At 51.0% G+C, this 18,081-nt stretch overlaps 1 protein-coding gene across 6 annotated transcripts in view; it reads right to left on the bottom strand.

Annotated features, from left to right (window-relative positions):
* The window catches only part of TMCO4 (transmembrane and coiled-coil domains 4), an 87,927-nt gene that overhangs the window by 48,080 nt on the left and 21,766 nt on the right, over positions 1 to 18,081 (bottom strand). For all 6 annotated transcript variants that reach the window (XR_012381355.1, XM_025856941.2, XM_073903260.1 and 3 more), the window contains one exon: positions 6,593 to 6,725. Coding sequence is in view for 5 of the 6 variants with exons in the window: in XM_025856941.2 (XP_025712726.1) it covers positions 6,593 to 6,725 (133 nt within the window). In the remaining variant the exon portion in view is untranslated. The remainder of the gene's footprint in view (positions 1 to 6,592; positions 6,726 to 18,081) is intronic.

Raw genomic sequence — 18,081 nt, 5'->3', positions numbered from 1 at the left:
TGTGTGGGATGTGCTACTTACCCAATGGATCCATCCTAACAGGGTTGCAATTTGAATAATAAAAAGACAAAAAAAAAATAATAGCAAAAGCAGCACAAAAAATATCTTCGAACAGATGGACCCAGAACAAGTACAAATACAATCACAGACTCCATCGCCCCCGTCTGCCCTTCCCCTCCCTGCTCCCCACCATCTGATCCCATCTCCCGCTGAAAATGTCTGCTGTCAGAGACCTTGGCCTTGGGGCAATAGCTACAATCAGCCAGATTTGACCTTTAAAAGCTATAAAATCGAGCGGAAAGGAAGCATGTGGGGTGAACGGGGTCAGGTGAAGCTGAGGACAGCCACCGTTAGCGTGCATCAAGCCCGGCCCCCGTGTCAGGTGGGCGGCCCCCGTGCTGTGAGGCAATCAGGAGCAAGATGAGGGACCCAGGGCAGGTCGGTGCAGTCCTCATGAGCACGAACTCTGAGCTGAGGTTGGAGTTTGGACAACTCAATGTATAGTGTGACAGCATGATAATCAAGAGGGAAAATGGTTAATATTTACTGGGATCCTTCTCGCCAGCCGCCGTGCTTTGTACTTCACATGGTTTCTCTTACCCTGGAAGCAGTTTTATTATTGTGCCCGAATGACAAACCAGTGAAGGGACAACAGCATCCCCCTCCTGAGGGGCTGTGGGCATCGAGGAAGAGCACGCCTGTCACGCATTTAGCATGATGGCACACCGCAAGGGGTGACCGAAATGGGGGCTGCTGTTATCATGAGACTATGCGCGTTTCTCCAAGCCTCAGCTTCCTCTTCTGTAAAATGGGGTTAACAACAGCTATCACGTCAGGTTGCAGGTTGTAAAGATGGAACACATTCTTTCTTCATCTACCCAACCAACAACCCGTCACTGAGGGTGGGCTTTGTGCTGGTACTTCTGCACGTCGAGTATCTGTGAGCAGAACCACGCAGCCCTCGACCAAGACCCGTTTCCTTCCCATCTCGTTCCTCCTGAACCGCACGTTGTCTTGAGAAGTAGCTCATCCTCCAGTCATCGAAGAGAAGTGGGATTTGAGCTGGGCGTTCAGGAGCTGCTCCGCCGTTTGGTTCTCTGCCGGCTCACCTCAACGAATTCTTTTCCCACACCCGCTTCCCGGGTGTCGAGTACAGCCCTTCACAGCTACTTCACTAAGGGAAGCAGAAACCCAACATCAACGTCCCCACGCACACCACAGGTGCTGCTTCTCCGTGGCTGAAATTCATGCCATTGGACGTGGGATGAGGCTGAACTGCGTACATTGAGCAAAGCAGAAGGCAGGATGGCAACAGAGCGTGGGTTCTGATGTCAGGATTTGGCCCCGTGAACTTGACCTCGACCTCTGCTGTGTGGTAGTGGAGTACCATCCACCAGGTTCGGCTATCCCTCCCTGTACTGGTCCTCCCTGCACAAACATTACACATCCCTGCCCTGTTGAACTGAGGGGCCCCATGACCCACTGTCGCCAATGGAAGGTCAGTGGAAGGGGTGTGTGCATGTCATTTCTGGAACAATCTTTAAGAGTCAGCGCAGGGGTCTCATAAGCCTCCTTCTGCTCTGCCACGAACCAGCAACATCCCAGATAGGGGTCACTCCGTCACCCTGGACCCAGGACTGACAGTGCAGTGTGGACTAAAGCCGCCAGTCTGCAATGGACACTTGCTATGAACAAGAAATGCACCTTTGTTGCTGTAAGCCATTGAGATTCGGAGGTCATTTGTTAACTGCAGCAAAAGCCAGTCTATCCTGTTGGTTGAGCTGCTTGCTGTGACTAAGTACCAATTATTTGACCTATCTGACCTGCCTCACCCTGCAAGTGGGGATAATAATAGCACTTCATCCCTGGGGGCACTGGGAGGGCAAACGAGATAATCTACACACAGCGATCGGCATATTATAATCAGTCAGTATGTTTGCCGTTATTATTGTTCCTTTCATTATTACGATAACCGCCTCCCACATGCAGGCTGGAGATATAGTCTGGCCTTTGATCGCTAGCACCGCTCCGTGCAAACAGGAAGGTTGGCAACTAGTTGTTTTTGGCAGAGGTCAAGGTCTGAGGAAAGGACTCAGGCTGCTGAGGACATGCAACAGGAATGCGCATGCGCCAAGCACCTGTCTCTGAATCAGTGGCACCTCATTTCACAAACTCGGGCTGGGAGACAGTGCAGAAATTTGGGGCGGAGGTATCCGAGCCCAGTTCCCCCACGATCTCGCTGGGTCACCCAATACTCCTGAGCTACAATTTTCTCCCTCGGGGACTAGAAATGGGGGGATGAGGACACCACCACCACAGTGACAGATACTACAACCCTGATCGTCGGCCTCCCTCCCTCCCAGCCCCGTGTCCCTGCCCTCTGCCCTGAGTGAGGATAATGTCACCTCTCCGGCATGACACTGAGGCCCTCAGTGACCTGGCCCCTGCCTCCTTTCCAGCCTCGTTGCTCATTATTTCCTCACCCCTATCTGCCCTCCAGAAACACTGCTCTGCCCCTGGGCACTGCCTGGGCCTCAGTCCCTGCGCTTCTGCTGGACCTCGGCTGTCAAGGACCTTCTCACCTTCCTCTGGCCGGCTATACATTAGTCATCATTCAAGAGTCACCTCCTCCAGGAAGCCTGCCTGAGCCCCAGGGTTGCCTAAATGCCTGGACTCTGGGGCCCCTAACCCTCTATACTCAGCATGGACTTCTTCTAGACCACAGGTTTTCAAAGGGTAGGGCTTTGTATCAACTGCATCACAAGCCCCCAGGGTAGCTGTTAAAATCACAGCTTCCTGGGCCAGAAGGTCTGGGCATGCAGGTGGTCAGGCAGCTGTACCCACGGCAAGCCCTCCAGGGACCTGCTGCTGTATCTTAAGTTGGACAATTGCCCGGACAGGACCTTTCTTGCTCTCTACCCTCAGCAGCTTGTCCTGGGCTTGGGACCTGGAGGGTGCTCAGAAAACGTTTCTTGAACAGAACCTAATCATTCCAACAAGGACTGGATGGGAACATGTTGCTACAGTATCTACTTCCCCACGCACTGCCTACATCTATAAAGCTGGCGAGGCATTTTGGCTAAACAAAATATTTAGCCAGAGAACAGGCCAATCACCATCAAGAATAAAACTTCTGAGCTACTAGGATCCATCTGAAATGTTGTAAAATTATATAAATTTCTGCTTCTAGATTCTTCCTGCAGTGACATCTGCGCAACCGTGATACTAGATAATCTTCCCTTTTAGGGGAGTTTATGCGGAGTGGGGGCGGGGAGCTCATACCCTAAAGGGAATAAAATACCTACATAGTAAATATGGTTCTTGAAGCTGTTTTACTTAAATGTATGAATCCTAGTGTATCAAATCCATTTAACAAAGATTAGATGGATGATACACTCTAATCTCTAGCATTATTATTTAAATGTTTATAAAAATTTACTGAATCAAAGAGAATACAGTCTTTTCCCCCAATTTATTTAGCTAAGGACCTCTCTCTCAATATTAACTCAAACTGATTTCCTTACTTATTTAAGTACTCGAACGTTCTTAATAACTGTTTTGTACACGAAACGAAGGGCTTTGCCAATCCTCATTAATTAACACAGCATTTTACTCCTGCAGTTAATTCCATTGTCTGACTGAATTTCAACGTCTAAAGCACCACAGGAGATGTTGGCTGGGAGTTACGTCTACAATGCTTCCTATATTTGGATATGGGAATTCAGGGCATGACGCTAAATCCAAATGGAGCCCCGTTCCCATTATTGACCACCCACAGGTCAGATACCATGGCAATCTCTGCCATGCTCATGGTCTGGGATGCCAGAAATGACCTGGAGTTGGCGTTCCAGGTCAGCCTTCCAAGGACAAAGGTTGAAGCCACATACACATGGTGAAGAGCAAGACACCCATGTTGCCCATCTCATGGATCCACAAATAAAGGTCACCCCCTGCCACTCATCTCCCACCATGAGAGGGTATTTCTTAGCCTTATCACCATTATCGACACCTTGTTTTTCTTTTTTTAAAATCACCTTCTCCAGTTGATAGAGGGAGAGCTTATTTCTGGGAGTTCTAGAGACAGATTCCTAAGTAAAAGCGCAGAAAGCCCCATTGAGAATGATCTTTACTGGGGTGCCTGGGTGGCTCAGTCGGTGAAGCATCTGACTCTTGATTTCGGCTAAGGTCATGATCTCAGGGTCATGAGTTCAAGCCCCGCATTGGGCTCCACGCTGGGCATGGAGCCTAATTAAAAAAAAAAAAAAAAAAAAAGTATCTTTACTGCTTTCTTTAGAATTAAGGAGGGAACCTGGGGGTGTCAACCATGCCGTGAGGGATGCACTGAGTACCGTTCAGATGGATACGGTGGTTGAATCTGATGGTGCCACTGGCCAGTGGTGTGACCTTAGCCGAGGTACGTCACCCCTCTGACCTTCTGTTACTTCCTCTGCAGAACCATCAGGGGACTGTCTGTGCATCAGATGAGATGGCATCTTGTCCTGCATCTACTGAGCGCTCAGGGACAGCTACGTGTTGGCCATGTCATTCCGATGTGGTCAGTGTCAAGCCAGCAGGACATGCACTAACATTTATGGGCACCTACTATATGCTAGGCGCTGGTCCAAGCTTCTGATCTGCATCCATTCATTTAATCCTCCTAACAGCCCTGCGATGGAGATACAACCATCACCCCTCTGCTGGAGGTGAAGGAGCTGAGGCGCAGGGAAGTGAGGTCACCGAACACGTGGGGGAAGCTCGGATGGCCTCTGGGCTCCGGTGCGGGGGGGCACCCAAGAACAGAAATATACATCATCCTCCGAACCCGAGCTGCAAAGGATCGCCTCAGGGTGTCGAGTGATAAGCTCACCTTGCAGAAACACAAACCATGGAGCTAAAAGGAGCCTTTTAGCTCAAACAGAATTTGATCCTCTCCTTGTCTAGGTGAAAAAAACTGGTGCCGTTGCCCAGAGAGGGAAAGCAACATGCCCAGGGCCACACAGACATTTAGTAGTAGAATCACACTGAGAACTAGGTCTCCTGGCCCAATAGTCTCTAGGCCTCCCTTGGGTATCAGACCCTTCCAGAGACCACAGGAAGAACCTGAAAGGTCTCCAGTGTCCCTAAAGCAGAATATAAAACTTTACACATGTGGAGTATTTTTCTGAGGAAAGGGCTCATATGTAGGATATTAACGATGATGACTGTCCTACAGCAAATAATGATATTTTTCAACCAGTTACTCCGTTCAAGTCCTGCTTGAAGCACTTCACATGTATGAACTCATTTGAGCCCTCCCAAGGACCCTATAAGGAGGGTGCTATTATTGTCCCATTTTGCAGATGAGGAAAACAGAAGCCCAGAGAGGTTAAATAACTTCCCCAGTATCACACGCTGAGCTGGGCTTTCCTAGAACTTCTGTTTCGCATCATCTCTGATCTGGCATTATAAGTACAGGCAGAACAAATCCTCTCGATAACATGTTTTTTTTTCTGATAATAACATTTCCAAACAAATAGCTAAGATTTTCCAAGCATACATATATGCGTGTGTGTGTGTCTGTGTGCAACAAGACAAGACTCTGGGCCCTGCTCGTGATTATGGTCATGGGCCTGGATCCAGGTGTTTCTTTACTAACACCGCTCTGGGTATTAACACAAGCCTGTTTTCAGGTTATTTCAACAGATCAAGTTGCTTCCTTTCTCCAGGAAACAGCCCCTTCCTTTGCCCTACTAACCCCAGGCAGGAGGGCAGCTCCAGCTCTGAAGCTGGCTTCAAAGCTACATGGAACTGGCGCAAACTGGCTGCTCCAAGAGAGCCATCGTGCTGGACAAAGAGGGTGCTGGGAGACGTGCCTGGTGCAAAGAGCCTGCAACTAGGCTGTGACCAGGATTGATTGCTCTGGTATCAGATCCCGTGGAAGGTGTTCCGCCAAGAGCTGAGCTCTGGCCAAGCGACCAGGATAATTTCCCTCTATACACGCCCGACCATGCATAGATAGCAAAGCTGCTCTGCAGCTGGAAGGCACCGGGGCCTGTGGGGGAAGGAAAGGACTCCTATCTATCGTGCCCCTGCTACGGGCCAGCCCTGGGCCGAGCCCTCGACATGACCATGTTCGGTTTTCACAGTGACCCTGGGAAGACACTATCCTTATTCCCATTTTACAGATAAGAATATTGTGGTTTAGGGAAGGGGGGGGCTGTCCAAGGTCAACAAGTAGATGGGTGTCAGAGATAGGATTTTGATCCAGGCCACTCTGGCCCATGGACAAGGTATCCCAAGGGCTTGAGGTGGCAGAGCAGGGTGCCAGGGTCACGGACTATTGAAGTCACAGACTCATGCCCCCAGCCATAATCCATTCAGTCCCCACTTTGTACAACTGAGGACTGGGGACCAGAGAGGGGAAGTGACTTGCTAAGGCCACACAGCGAGTCAGGGCTGCATTGGGACTCTCGGTGGCGTGCTCCTTCCATCCCCCTGCACCAGCTCTTAATGGCGGGGAGGGAAGAGGGGAGCATCTGTTATCTGAACAGGGCACTCAAGTGGGAATTCTCAATTCCTGGCAGGCAGGGCTGGGGTCACGGGGCTCCCTTACTCAGATTCCTCCTCTTTGGTTTCCTTCAGGCTCTCAAGGAACGTCTCTTCAAGGAGATCCAGCTCCTCCAAGGGCACTCGGAAGAGGGAGGTCACATGGCAAATGAGGACGCGGGCCCGTGCATCATAGCGCCCTCGAAAGAGGAACAAGGGCAGAGAATCAGTTTAGCTTTTAAGCACAGAGACCTTAACAGCAGTGTAACAGATACAGCCCCAAGCCTGGACACGCCCTACATGCACAACCCCACAGGAGGTGTCAGCCAAACCACAGGCCAGCCTCCCGGATGGGATATGGTGCAACGCTGAAAACCACCGACCAGAGGCAAGGTGGTATTTTTCACCAAATCATGGGCAAAGATCAATTTTTTTAATCCCAAAGGTTAAGGAGGTGATGAAAACAGGTGGGTGCTCGAGGACCTCGCTGGTGGGAGTGTGCATTGATATAAACCGTCCGGAGGGACATTTGACAATACGGATCAAAACCTGAGAACAGGGGCGCCTGGGAGGCTCAGTCGGTGAAGGGTCTGCCTTCAGCTCGGGTCATGATCCCACGGTCCTGCGATCGAGCCCCACATCGGGCTCCTGGCTCAGCGGGGAACCTGTTTCTCCCTCTTCCTCTGTCTCTCTCCCTGCTCGTGCTCTCTCTCTCTCTCTGTATCTCTGAGAGATACAGAGTAAATAAAATTTACTCAAAGGAGTAAATAAAATTTTTAAAAACAAACAAAAAACAAAAAAACCCTGAGAACAGCGTGTACTCCCCAAATCGTAGAGACACAAAGTAGAACAGCGACCAAGGGCTGGGGGAGGGGGAAAGAGGGTGTTAGCATTTAGGGGGACAGAGTTTCAGTTTCGCAGGTTGAAAAGAGCTCTGCAGGGGCACCTGGGGGGCTCAGTCGGTGAAGTGGGGGGCCCACTGGGGGGCTCCCAGTCGGTGGAGTGGCCGACTCTTGGTTTTGGCTCAGGTCATGATCTCAGTGTTGTGGGATTGAGCCCCATGTCGGGCTCCACACTCAGCAAGGAGTCAGCTTGAGGACTTTTCTCTCTCTCTCTCTCTCTCTCCCCTCTGTCCCTCCCCCTGCTCATGCTCTCTCTCTTTCTCTAAAATAAATAAATAAATCTTTAAAAAAAAAAAAAGAAAAGAGCTCTGGAGATGGACGGTGGTGGTGGCAGACACAGTGAATGTGCTTAATGCTACTGAACTGTACCCTTAAAAATGCCTAAAATGCTACATTTTATGTTATGTGTATTTTACCCAATAAAAAAAAGGAGGAGGGAAAGATGTGCATCCCTGCTGGCCCAGGAATTCTATTTCTGAAACGCTAATCTTAAGAAAACAATCCTGAATGCAGCAAATAGTAAGTAAAGACCCTACCACTGCCTTTATAACGTGGAAGTGATAGCAATCTGGAGATTTCTAACATCAGGGGATCCGTTATGTAAACAACAGCACATCCACCGCGTGGAGAATAAGCAATAAAAAAAAACCTTTCTTAAGAAAGGTTTGCAAATCTGAAAAAGATGCTTATATGATGAAACAAAATTTTTCTTTTCTTTTTTTTATTTTTTAAAGATTTTATTTCGTTATTTGACACACAGAGAGAGAGAGAGAGAGAGTGTGAGAGGGAACACAAGCAGAAGGAGTGGGACAGGGAGAAGCAGGCTCCCTGCCGAGCAGGGAGCCCGATGCGGGGCTCGATCCCAGGACCCTGGGATCATGACCTGAGCCGAAGGCAGACGCTTAACGACTGAGCCACCGAGGCGCCCGAAACAAAATTTTTTAAAATGGATAGATTTACTTGAGAATAGGGTCCCAGCTAAGGAAAAAAAAAAGCCCACTGCTGAGGAAAAAGGGAGAGAAAAAAAGCAAATAGGCTTTTTTTTTTTTTTTTTGGTCTTTTCAAAATTATCCCTAATGAACTTGGGTTAATTTTATAATTGGAAAAATTAATCAATCAAAATTTCACCAAAGGTGGTCTGTCCAAGCCCAGAAGCTCGTACGAATGCATTACTATCTGGGTAGTGAGGCACGGGGGAACGTGAGGGTGCCCTACCTCCGAACATGACATCACTCAGCCGCCCAAGCTGGAGATGGGGGATTCGCCCATCCTCCTTCACCCCACACACCCAAAGTCCCTGAGACTGTTAGTTTATCTAAAAAAATCTCCACTGGGGCAGGGGGGGGAAATCACTGCATCCCTGTCCCGGCTTCCCACCCCCCACTGGGAGGGCGTCCTCTCTGACTGGGACCAGTCAGTCTGGGGGTCTCTGTTCTCTGTAGAGAACCTGCGTGTTCCGCCACCTGGTGGGCATAGCGGGGCAGCGAGGCCCCTTGGGGTGCAGCACGTCAGCACCTCAAGCCCCCAAACCTCCACCACCGTCTCCAGTCATCCACGGACACTGGGGCTCCTCTCTGCCTCACTCAACTGGCTCCAAACTCTGGTAGGGACGGGACGGGTGTTATTTGGACCCCAAAGATTCTGGTTCTGAAGTGTGGGACGGGCCCGGGGAGTCTGTCCCTGCAGGTGCACAGCCAGGTTTGACTGCTGGTCTGGGGGCCGGGAGTAGGAGGAACAGAGCTGCTGTCACTCTGGACCCTGCTCTCGGGTTTTCCTCCCTCGGACTCCCACTCGCCCTCCTCGGCTCCTCCCCAGCCCAGAAACGTCTCCAGGCCTGGGCTCCTGGCACTCTGCTTTCTTCTTTCTTTGGCGACAATGTAGAAATGTCACGATTAGAACCACATCTAAACCCTATCATGACCTTCAAGGCCCCTGTTCAAAGTCCCCGACCTCGACTTCTAGAATGTTCCTGCTTCAAGGGCCTTTGCACCTGCTGTTTCCACCACCTGAAAGGCTCATTCCTCAGATCTTCATGGGGGGCTTCTCCTCCTCATTCAGGTCTCCGTTCAAAGCCTCCTGCCCAGAGAGGCCCTCCTGACCATCGGCCTATTGCTCTTTGTCCCTTTTCCCTGACTTTTGTTCCTCACAGAGCTCACCAGCACTGACATATTCGTTTACTTTTGTTAGTCTCTCCTCCTGAAATACAGACTTTATAAGGGCAATCTTATAAGCGTAGTCATTGCTCTATCTTTAGTTCTCAGAATGGTGCTTGCCACAAAGAACAAATGTTCAATGAATAACTTGACGGACTTGGGGAGGGATCCTGTTTGTGTGTCTAACCCTGGGCAAACAGCTCACCCTTGCTCGGGTGGAAAGCAGAAATGGTGAGAGTCACCTCACAAAGGTTTGAGGAGAGGACTCCCAGTCCATGAGAGGCCCCTAATGAACGTTGGGCGCCCTCGATGCGGGCAATTGTATTATACTAAAATAGCAGTGGCTAGCCTTCACCATGCACGGCCCTCCAAAGTCCTTAAGTTTGAAGTTTCAGCTTCTGCAGGATAAACCAGTTCCTTCCTAGCATAGAGCACTCAGTGAGCTGCAAATTGGCAGTGTTTGCCCCCCTGTCCTTGACTGCAACTGTCTATGTGCTGGGGAGTAGACACGTCTTGTCTCGGGATTACTAGGTCAGTTAAAGCTTCACAAAGGAGCTCCCCGCTCTCACAGACTATTGCATCCAGGTGATAATTGAGCTGTGGAAAGCCAGCCAGCCTTGGCCATGGTGATTAATTGGTGGCAATTATAATTAGCTGTGAATTCATACTCTGCTGGTTAAGGCTGCCGTGATTCAGCTTCTGGAATATAGGATGCCAGGCACACAGGTGATCAGCTCCCGATGTATACTCAGGCACGGGGTTCTGGAATGTGTAAGGGTCACTGGTGGCCAGGCTGCTGGACTTGGAGCTGAGGTCCTACATGAGGCAGATGGTAGGTGGTGGGGGAGGGAGCAGCACGAGTCCAAGGCGACCCCGACACTGGGGTTTTCTGGTCCTGGCTCTACTGCCAACTTGCCAGGTTGGCCAACTCACTCCTCAAGGGCCTGACTATCCTGTTGTGGAGCTCGGGTCAAGAGCCTGGGCATCGTTCCTGGTTTTTCTGGTTGCCCTACTCAAACATCCAATCCACCAGCCAATGCTGTCAGCTGCACCTTCAAAATGTATCCTGAGTCAGACCCCAGCACTCCACTACCATTGCCTGCCACGGCCACTGTGACCGCCTTCCCTCTTCAACTACCGGCCATCACCCTGGTCCTCAGCTTTCACGCATGCCAGCACTCTATGTGTCGCCCAGAGCCAGAGGGGCAAAGTCATATGGCTGATTGTGCTCTCTGTCCAACTTAAAGCCCTCCCAATGCACTCAGAATAAAATCCACATTTCTTCCCATGGTCCACAAGGCTGAACATTACCTGGCCCCTTCCCACCACCTTCTTCTACATCACTTTCCCCTGATCCCTGTTTCACGCACCAGTACCTGGCCCACCAAGAAGCCAAGCTCTTTCCCACCCCAGGGCCTTTGCACTTGCGGTTCTAACTAAAAGGCTCCTCCCCCAGAGCTCTGCCCGGCTGGTCCCTTCTCATCAGTCGGGTCGCAAATTTTATGTCCTTACAGAAGGCATCAGCCTCTAAAGTACAGCAGCCCACCGCTGGTCACGCCGTCCCATTCGTGGTTCCTACCACTGTTGTATCTGTGGATAGCTTGACTGTCTGGCTCTCCCCACCAGACTGTCAGACCCACGACGGCAGAAACTTTTGCTTTGTTCCTTGTTGTCTCCCAGTGCCCAGGATGACGCCCAGCAATTAGTAAGATGTGTTGGCTCAATAACTAACTGATGCTCTCCCTTGTCTGCCAGGGTTCTCTGACCGGCCCACGCATTTCTCCTCCCACCACCAGCTGAGACTTATTCTCTCTTTCCAGTACCCTCTGAGCCCTGCATCCCCAGGGGACAAGGGAGACAGCGTGTTTGCTGGGTAAGGCCTCTCTCCTCCTCTGGGTAGGGTCATCTCTTACAGTGATGAGTTACTTTTAAATGTCAAAGTCTTGACAATGCCTCGAATACCCTCTCTTGGATCTGTTCATCACTCAGTTTCTTCCTCAAACGTCACCTCCTCTGAGAAGTCCTCCCTGACTCCACTTCACTGCTTTCTGCTCCCCTATCAGGAGGTATTTTCTTATCACCTTTTAAAACCTGATTTTTACATTGGCCGACTTGTTTATGATGTTTCCCCCTCTGGAACAGAAGCTCCAAATTCACTGTACAGTCCTAGCATCCAGGCCTGTGCCCAAAACAAAGCAGATGTGTAATTACCTTTATAAGAGTAAAGAAATAGGAATGAATGAATGAACGGATCTCTGTTGGGAGAGGTCCAAAATAGGGGAGAATTATGCTGGATAAGATTTGTATCTCCTTCCAGCAGAAATACCCAATGATTAATACTCGTATTAATACTGGAAGCTTCATTTATGCACTGCTTCCTCGAAACCGGACGTGGTGCTGCCCTCCGCAAGTACTGATTCCTTGAATCCTCACAGCCACCGCAGCAGGCAGCTGCGGTCCTATCTCATTCAATCCAAAAAGGACACAGAGACGACTGGGTCACTTGCCCTGGGTCACCCATCTGGGTGGGTGGTGAAGCGGATGGTCCAACTGCAGAGGCTGTGCCCTTGGCCCCGCCCAGGACACGGTTACTGTGGCTGAGGCAGCAAAACACTGTCTTTTGGCTTCCACTCCTCCTGCCTGGCCACCCCTTGAATTTGGGTCAGGCCTTGATCTTCCCCAGCCTGCCCAGCAGTGGGCAGTGGGCACACGAGGTCACCCCTGCTACTCCTAAGGACTGGTCAGATCCCAGTCCAGCGCCTGGGCCAGCATTTCTGGAAACCCACCCGAAGGACCAAGGTCAGAGAAGCTGGTCTCCCAAGGTCCCTTCCAGCTCAGAGATCTAAGGGTCAGCCTCTGGGTGCCTGTTCCCTATCCCACCCCCTGGGAGGAAACTTCAAAAGTCCAAGGTGACTTGGACTTGAAACAGCTCCAAAGCAGCCTCTGCCCTATCTTTCCTTGACCTCAGGAGAGCAGAGTCTGCAAGTCACTGAGCACGTGAATCCAGATGATGCGATGTAGGGTTGAGACCCACAATGCGAGGTCACAGGGGAGCTCGTGAAAATTCTGATTCCCTGGCCCCACACTCAGGTCTGGCGTGGGGCTCGGGAATCTGTACTTTTCACAAGCTCCCTACGTGATTCTGAAGCAGGTGGTCCCCACTCTGAGAAGCATAACAGTGGGCAAGCAGGTTAGTGCTTCCTGGTCTGGGAAGGTCTGGGCACCCTCATGCCCAGAGGCGGGGGCGTGATTGAGATCCCCTGTGCTGTCTCTGCAGGAAGGAAAACCGTGGTCCAGGGCGCTCCTCCTAAATGCCAGGCATCACCGGAGGAGTTTGCCTGTGTGACTGGTTGCTCATCCTCCCAACGGTCTTAGGAGCTTGGTATGACAATGCTTGGCTTTGCTCAAGAGGGAAGAACAGGTGCAGAGAAACTTTCTAAGTCACTCAGCTGAGAGAGTGGTGGAGCTCAGATAACAAGCCAGGATTATCTGATGCCAACATCTCTGTCCAGTCCAGTATGGCTGTCTCTTAAAGGCAGATTGACTCTTGAGTGAGTTTGGGGGTTCCAGAACAAAACCATGTGGTCAGCAGTGAATCCTATTTTCTGTGTTCAGGGGTATGTGGTGTGCACACACAATTCCAGGCACAGCCCTAGCCTATGGTCCACAAGACAGGTCACCCTGTTCTTTAAGAAAATCTTGGTGGGGGTGGTGGTGATGGGGGAGGAACCTAGGGATCTCAGCTCTGCTACCAGGGGGCAGGAGTGCACCAGCCCCACACAACTACTGGGCAGCCCGGGAGCCCACCCCAGACATACAACCACACACCGCAGAAGCCCTTGGCGCCCAAGTGGTCCCTCTGGCTTAGGAAGCAAGGGGGTGTGTCCAAAGTCACCCAGTATGTTCATGACAGAGTGGGGGCCAGAACCAACCCTTCTGGGCTCTTCCGTCCACCAGCATCGCCCAATAGAGAAGCTATTGCACCCTGTCCTTCACTGTCCAGGGCTGTCCTATGCATCGAAGGATGCGCAGCACCCCTGGAGCTTGGCACTAAACGCCCATTGCACCTCAGGTGTTGTGATAACAACCTCACTCTCCCCACGTTTTCAAATGCACCCCCCTGGGAGGGGGTGGTATAATCTTCATTGCAAGGCACTGAACCAGCCTCTGTTCTCAGTAGGGCCCCATCTCCAAGTAGAGTCACATGGCAGGCCCAGGGTTGACCCTTAGGCTAAGACCCTAAGAAGCCCGGGCTGCTGGTACCACCCTGCTGGTGTCAGGAAGACCAGGGACTCTTTTTTACTTCTCCCCCTAGGGTCCGAGGACTGTGGGGTTTAAATGAACGAGTATAAAGCACTTGGCTCAGGGCCAGCACACAGTGGGCCCTCAAGGGGCATCAGCTGTGATGAGAATTACTCCCGGGGCTTCACACAGGATCTGGTGCACACAGTGGGTGCTTAGTTCTGGCTGACTGATGAACCAGTCAGTTTTGATACTGATAACAGGTTGCATGAGTCTCAGGGATGCTGACAGAAAACCCAGTCCGTGCAATTTCACCATGTCAAAACACCAATATCTCAAGCTTTTCTGATTCATCAGAGAGGCAGGGTTTGCAATTCAGTAATAAAGACCTGGTCACAAAGTAGAGTCCAGTTTGCGGGAAGACAGCTGTCCCATGTGGCATGCACCTCCTTCAGTTCCGTGGCTTGGAGTTGATGTTATCTTTGGATTCAGAGTCCAGAGGGCAAACCCTCTGATTCGGGGGAAGTTGCCTGGACACCAGTGCAGAGCTCACAGTAACATTCACTTTGCCTTACATGGAATTTTGAAACTTACTTTGAAAGGGAACCCTGGGCTACTTAACCTCCTGAGTCAGACCTCCTCCCCTGTCCATGGGGGTAATATTACCTTCCTTCGCAGTTGACCTGAGGATTATATACCATGCAGCAATTCACAATCTATGTGCAGGACCTAGGAGGGCAACTAGAATAACTTACAAAGATTATCAACTACAAATAAACCGGCCCCACGTGACATGGACGAATGCTGGGTCCTAGAGTGGTGGTTCTCGGCTAAGGACATCTTTGCTCCCCAGACAACATTTGGCAACTATGGAGACATTTGGTTGTCATAGCTCAGGAAGTGGTACCGGCAGCTGGTGAGTACAGGTCGGGATACCCCTAAACATCCTACAGCGCACATATGGCCCAACAACGAAGAATGACCCAGGCCCAAGAGTGCCCAAGAGTGCCGAGCTTGAGGAAACTGGTTTAGAGTTATCAGCTTAGATTCGGTTTAACCTTCAGCGAGTAAAAGAATTACTTTTTCATTTGTGTGGGAAAAGAGCTCGGTGGTTGTTACTGGATGAAACCATGGTTATCACCCACAAAAGTCCACCCAGCTGCCAAGGTGGCACTGTCTAGTGACTAAGATCCCAACAGTGTCGGTAAAGGCCAAATTTCCAGGAAGTTCTGGGAAACGCAGCCTTTCATACTGATTTCCTGGGCTGATTCCATGACTAATCACCCCACCTCACGCTCGGAGAGAAACCCAGTAGCACAGAAGGCCTTCTCCTAGCCTATCAATCTCTGTACAAGATGGTTTAACCCTCAGGTTCAGACGAACCAACCTGCTGGTATCTAAGCTTATTCTCTAAAGAAACGCCATCCATCCATCCATCTATCTTCCCATCCATTCATCCGTTCTTCCATCCATCCATCCATCTAACCATCTGTCCGTCCACCCACCCTTCCTTCCTTCCATTTATCCATCCTTCCATCCATTCTTGCATCCATCCTTCCTTCCTTTCTATCCGTCCATCCTTCCTTCACTCCATCCATCCACCCTTCTATCTATCCATCCTTCTATCTATCCATCCATTCTTCCATCTATCTATCCAATAATTATTAAATGCCCACCATGTGCCTATCAGTGTGGTAGATGTTGGGGTGCAATGAACAAGCCAGACCAGGGCCCTGCCCTCATGGAGTTTATGGGGGAAGCACCCGAACAAATGGGCCAACTATGACACTGACCTTCTCTTTATAAGATCCCTAGCCATGCTCTTCAAACCAAAGACAGGTTTTTTGTTTGTTTTTTTGTTTTTAAGGAGTATCTGTCTGTTGCCCCTCCTTTGGATTTGATGCTGCAGTTCAGAGAGGTTAAGTGACTTGATCAAGGTCACATAACGAGAGAGTCTCAGAGACAGGATGAGCATCCAGGTTTCCTGATTTGCAGGGCTTTGCCACTTTACCTCTAACCACCACCACACATGAGCAGCACTCGTGTGCTCTGTTCGGAGCACTCTGCACGGTGTATCTCATTTAATCCCCACCACTGCCCTCTAAGGTAAAGACTGCTGTTATCTCCATTTGATACGTGAGAAACCGAGGCACAGAACCATTCGGTAACTTGCCAAAGTGGAGCTTGAATTTTAACACCCAGGCAGGCTGACTCCCCAAATGCCCTCACTTCTTGGTCCCTGGTTCTTCATGAATACGGATAAAGAGTTGGCCACGACAATTACTGGCAAGCCAGGCCCGCCCCTGGGTCTCATTTTCCCATCTATGCCCTGAGAGGGTGGTCTAGATGGTTTGAGGATCCACCCACCCCTGACCTCTGTAAGCCTTTGGAGCCCTAGCACCTGACCCTGTGGGGTCCCCGATCTGGGGAGGCTATCAGATAATAATGGTTTCCATGCTGCTCAGAGAATACCCCTGGGAGGGCACAAAGTACCAGGTGGTGACATGAGACAGGCCGTTTTAAATCCACTCCAACTGTTCTGCCAGAACCAGGCCAAGGTCCCCCATAGCAGAGAGGGCTAGGTTGTGTCCTAGTTGCTCAGGGGGGCTCAGGAGGATTTGTGGTTTGTGGGTGGGGGGCAGGGGGTAAGATGAATATGGCTCTCCAGGTAAGGAAAGGGAGAAACTGAGGCAGAGGGAGGCGCACTGGGACCCCTGCCCCTCCTACCCGGTGATAAGGCAATGGGACAAAGCGCTGGCCTCAGAGGCCAGAGACCAGGTTCTGACTCCCAGTCTGCTTCTAGCGCTGTGTGTCTCAGGGAAAGCCCCCTCCCCTCTCTGGCCCTTCACCTCTCCACCTGGAAAAATGAGAGGCTCATCCGAGATGCCCTTGGGACCATGCGTCTCGGGTCTATAGCCTCAACCGCCCTGCAGGGTGCTGAGTAGGCTCCATGCCTGTGTGGCCCTCAGCCTCGGGCCAGGCCCACCGTGAGCGCTCAGTAACACAAGGCTTTGCTGTTACAGGATTATAAGGTGAGAGTGTCTGTGCTTTCGAGCTACTGGAGTCTCAGACCTCCATGCAAATGCAACCCTTGACTCTACGAGTGTCCAGGAGCATCAGACATGATTATTCCTCCCTTACTTCTGTTAAAAAAAAAAAAAAAAGTGCTACGATTGGGCAATGTTCTCAGACCATCTCTGCCACTTCCTGGGGCAAGCCTCAACAGCAAACGGGAGTAATTACTTAACGCCATGCCTGCCTGAGCGCAGGGGCTCAACAAATCATCCTTGAGGTCCCATTCAGCTCTGAGATAGGCAGTGAAAATATTTTGTTTGGGTAGAGCAGGGCCAAAAATACACATTGGGTTTTGAGCCTGAGAGCCGCACTCCTCAGACTATCAAGGAAGCACCTGGGGCCTGGTCAATGAGCAGATTCTGATTCAGGAGGTGTGGGTGGGGCCCGGAAGTCTGGCTTTCTAACAAAGCTCCCGGATGTTGATGCTCCTGGTCCATGGACCATACTGTGAAGAGCAAGGACTTAAGGTTCCTTCTTTTTAAAAAATAAAAGAGACCATGTGTTAGTCTCATAATCAGAAGCCCCAAGGTACAGTGACCTGGACACCCTACCACCCTCGTGGATACTGACCATGCTGAACACAGCTTTATGAGCAGGCACGCATGGGAAGACAGTCCCTATGACCTCTTGTGTAGGGCTGGAGGAGGTCCCGGTGCCCTTCTCTCTTAGGTTCCCTGAACCACCCACTTTGCATGAAAGGGTCACTCAAGACAAATACCAGGGTTCCCCAGCTGGTCCTAACACCCTGGCGACTGGCATCAGGCAACCAGACTTCCAGGGCTGAGACATCACTCCTGGCTCCTCTCTTGCATTCCCTCTATCTGGTCTGTCAGGGATCCTGCCGTCTCTTCCATCAGAACGACTCCTGGGTCAGCCCTTCACCCCCAGTATCTCTGCTCCCTCGTTGAGGCCGCGTTTCCTCACACTGGGCTGATGGGGATGCCTCCTAGAGTCTGCCCAGGTGAAATGCATCCTGCTCTCTTCCCCAGCTCAGTTGCCCGAGGCGGCCAACAGGCCCAAAGCCTAGCCCGCTGGGCTGCTGCCCCAGGGACCTTCCCCTGTGAGCTCTTTTCTGCCTATGTTCGTGCACCTGCTCTTCCTGTTCTTCCTCCTCCCGCCCCTCCGCTCCCCGACGAGCCGGGGTTCCGAGGGGCTGGTGCAACTTTCCCTACGTAATTTTTCAT

This window comes from Callorhinus ursinus, unplaced genomic scaffold (assembly GCF_003265705.2).
Source record: "Callorhinus ursinus isolate GAN/ISIS: 27379988/994484 unplaced genomic scaffold, GSC_fseal_2.0 scaffold18, whole genome shotgun sequence".
Classification (NCBI taxonomy): Eukaryota; Metazoa; Chordata; class Mammalia; order Carnivora; family Otariidae; genus Callorhinus; species Callorhinus ursinus.
Note: the sequence above shows the minus strand (reverse complement) of the source record. Positions and strands in the feature narration are given on the sequence as shown.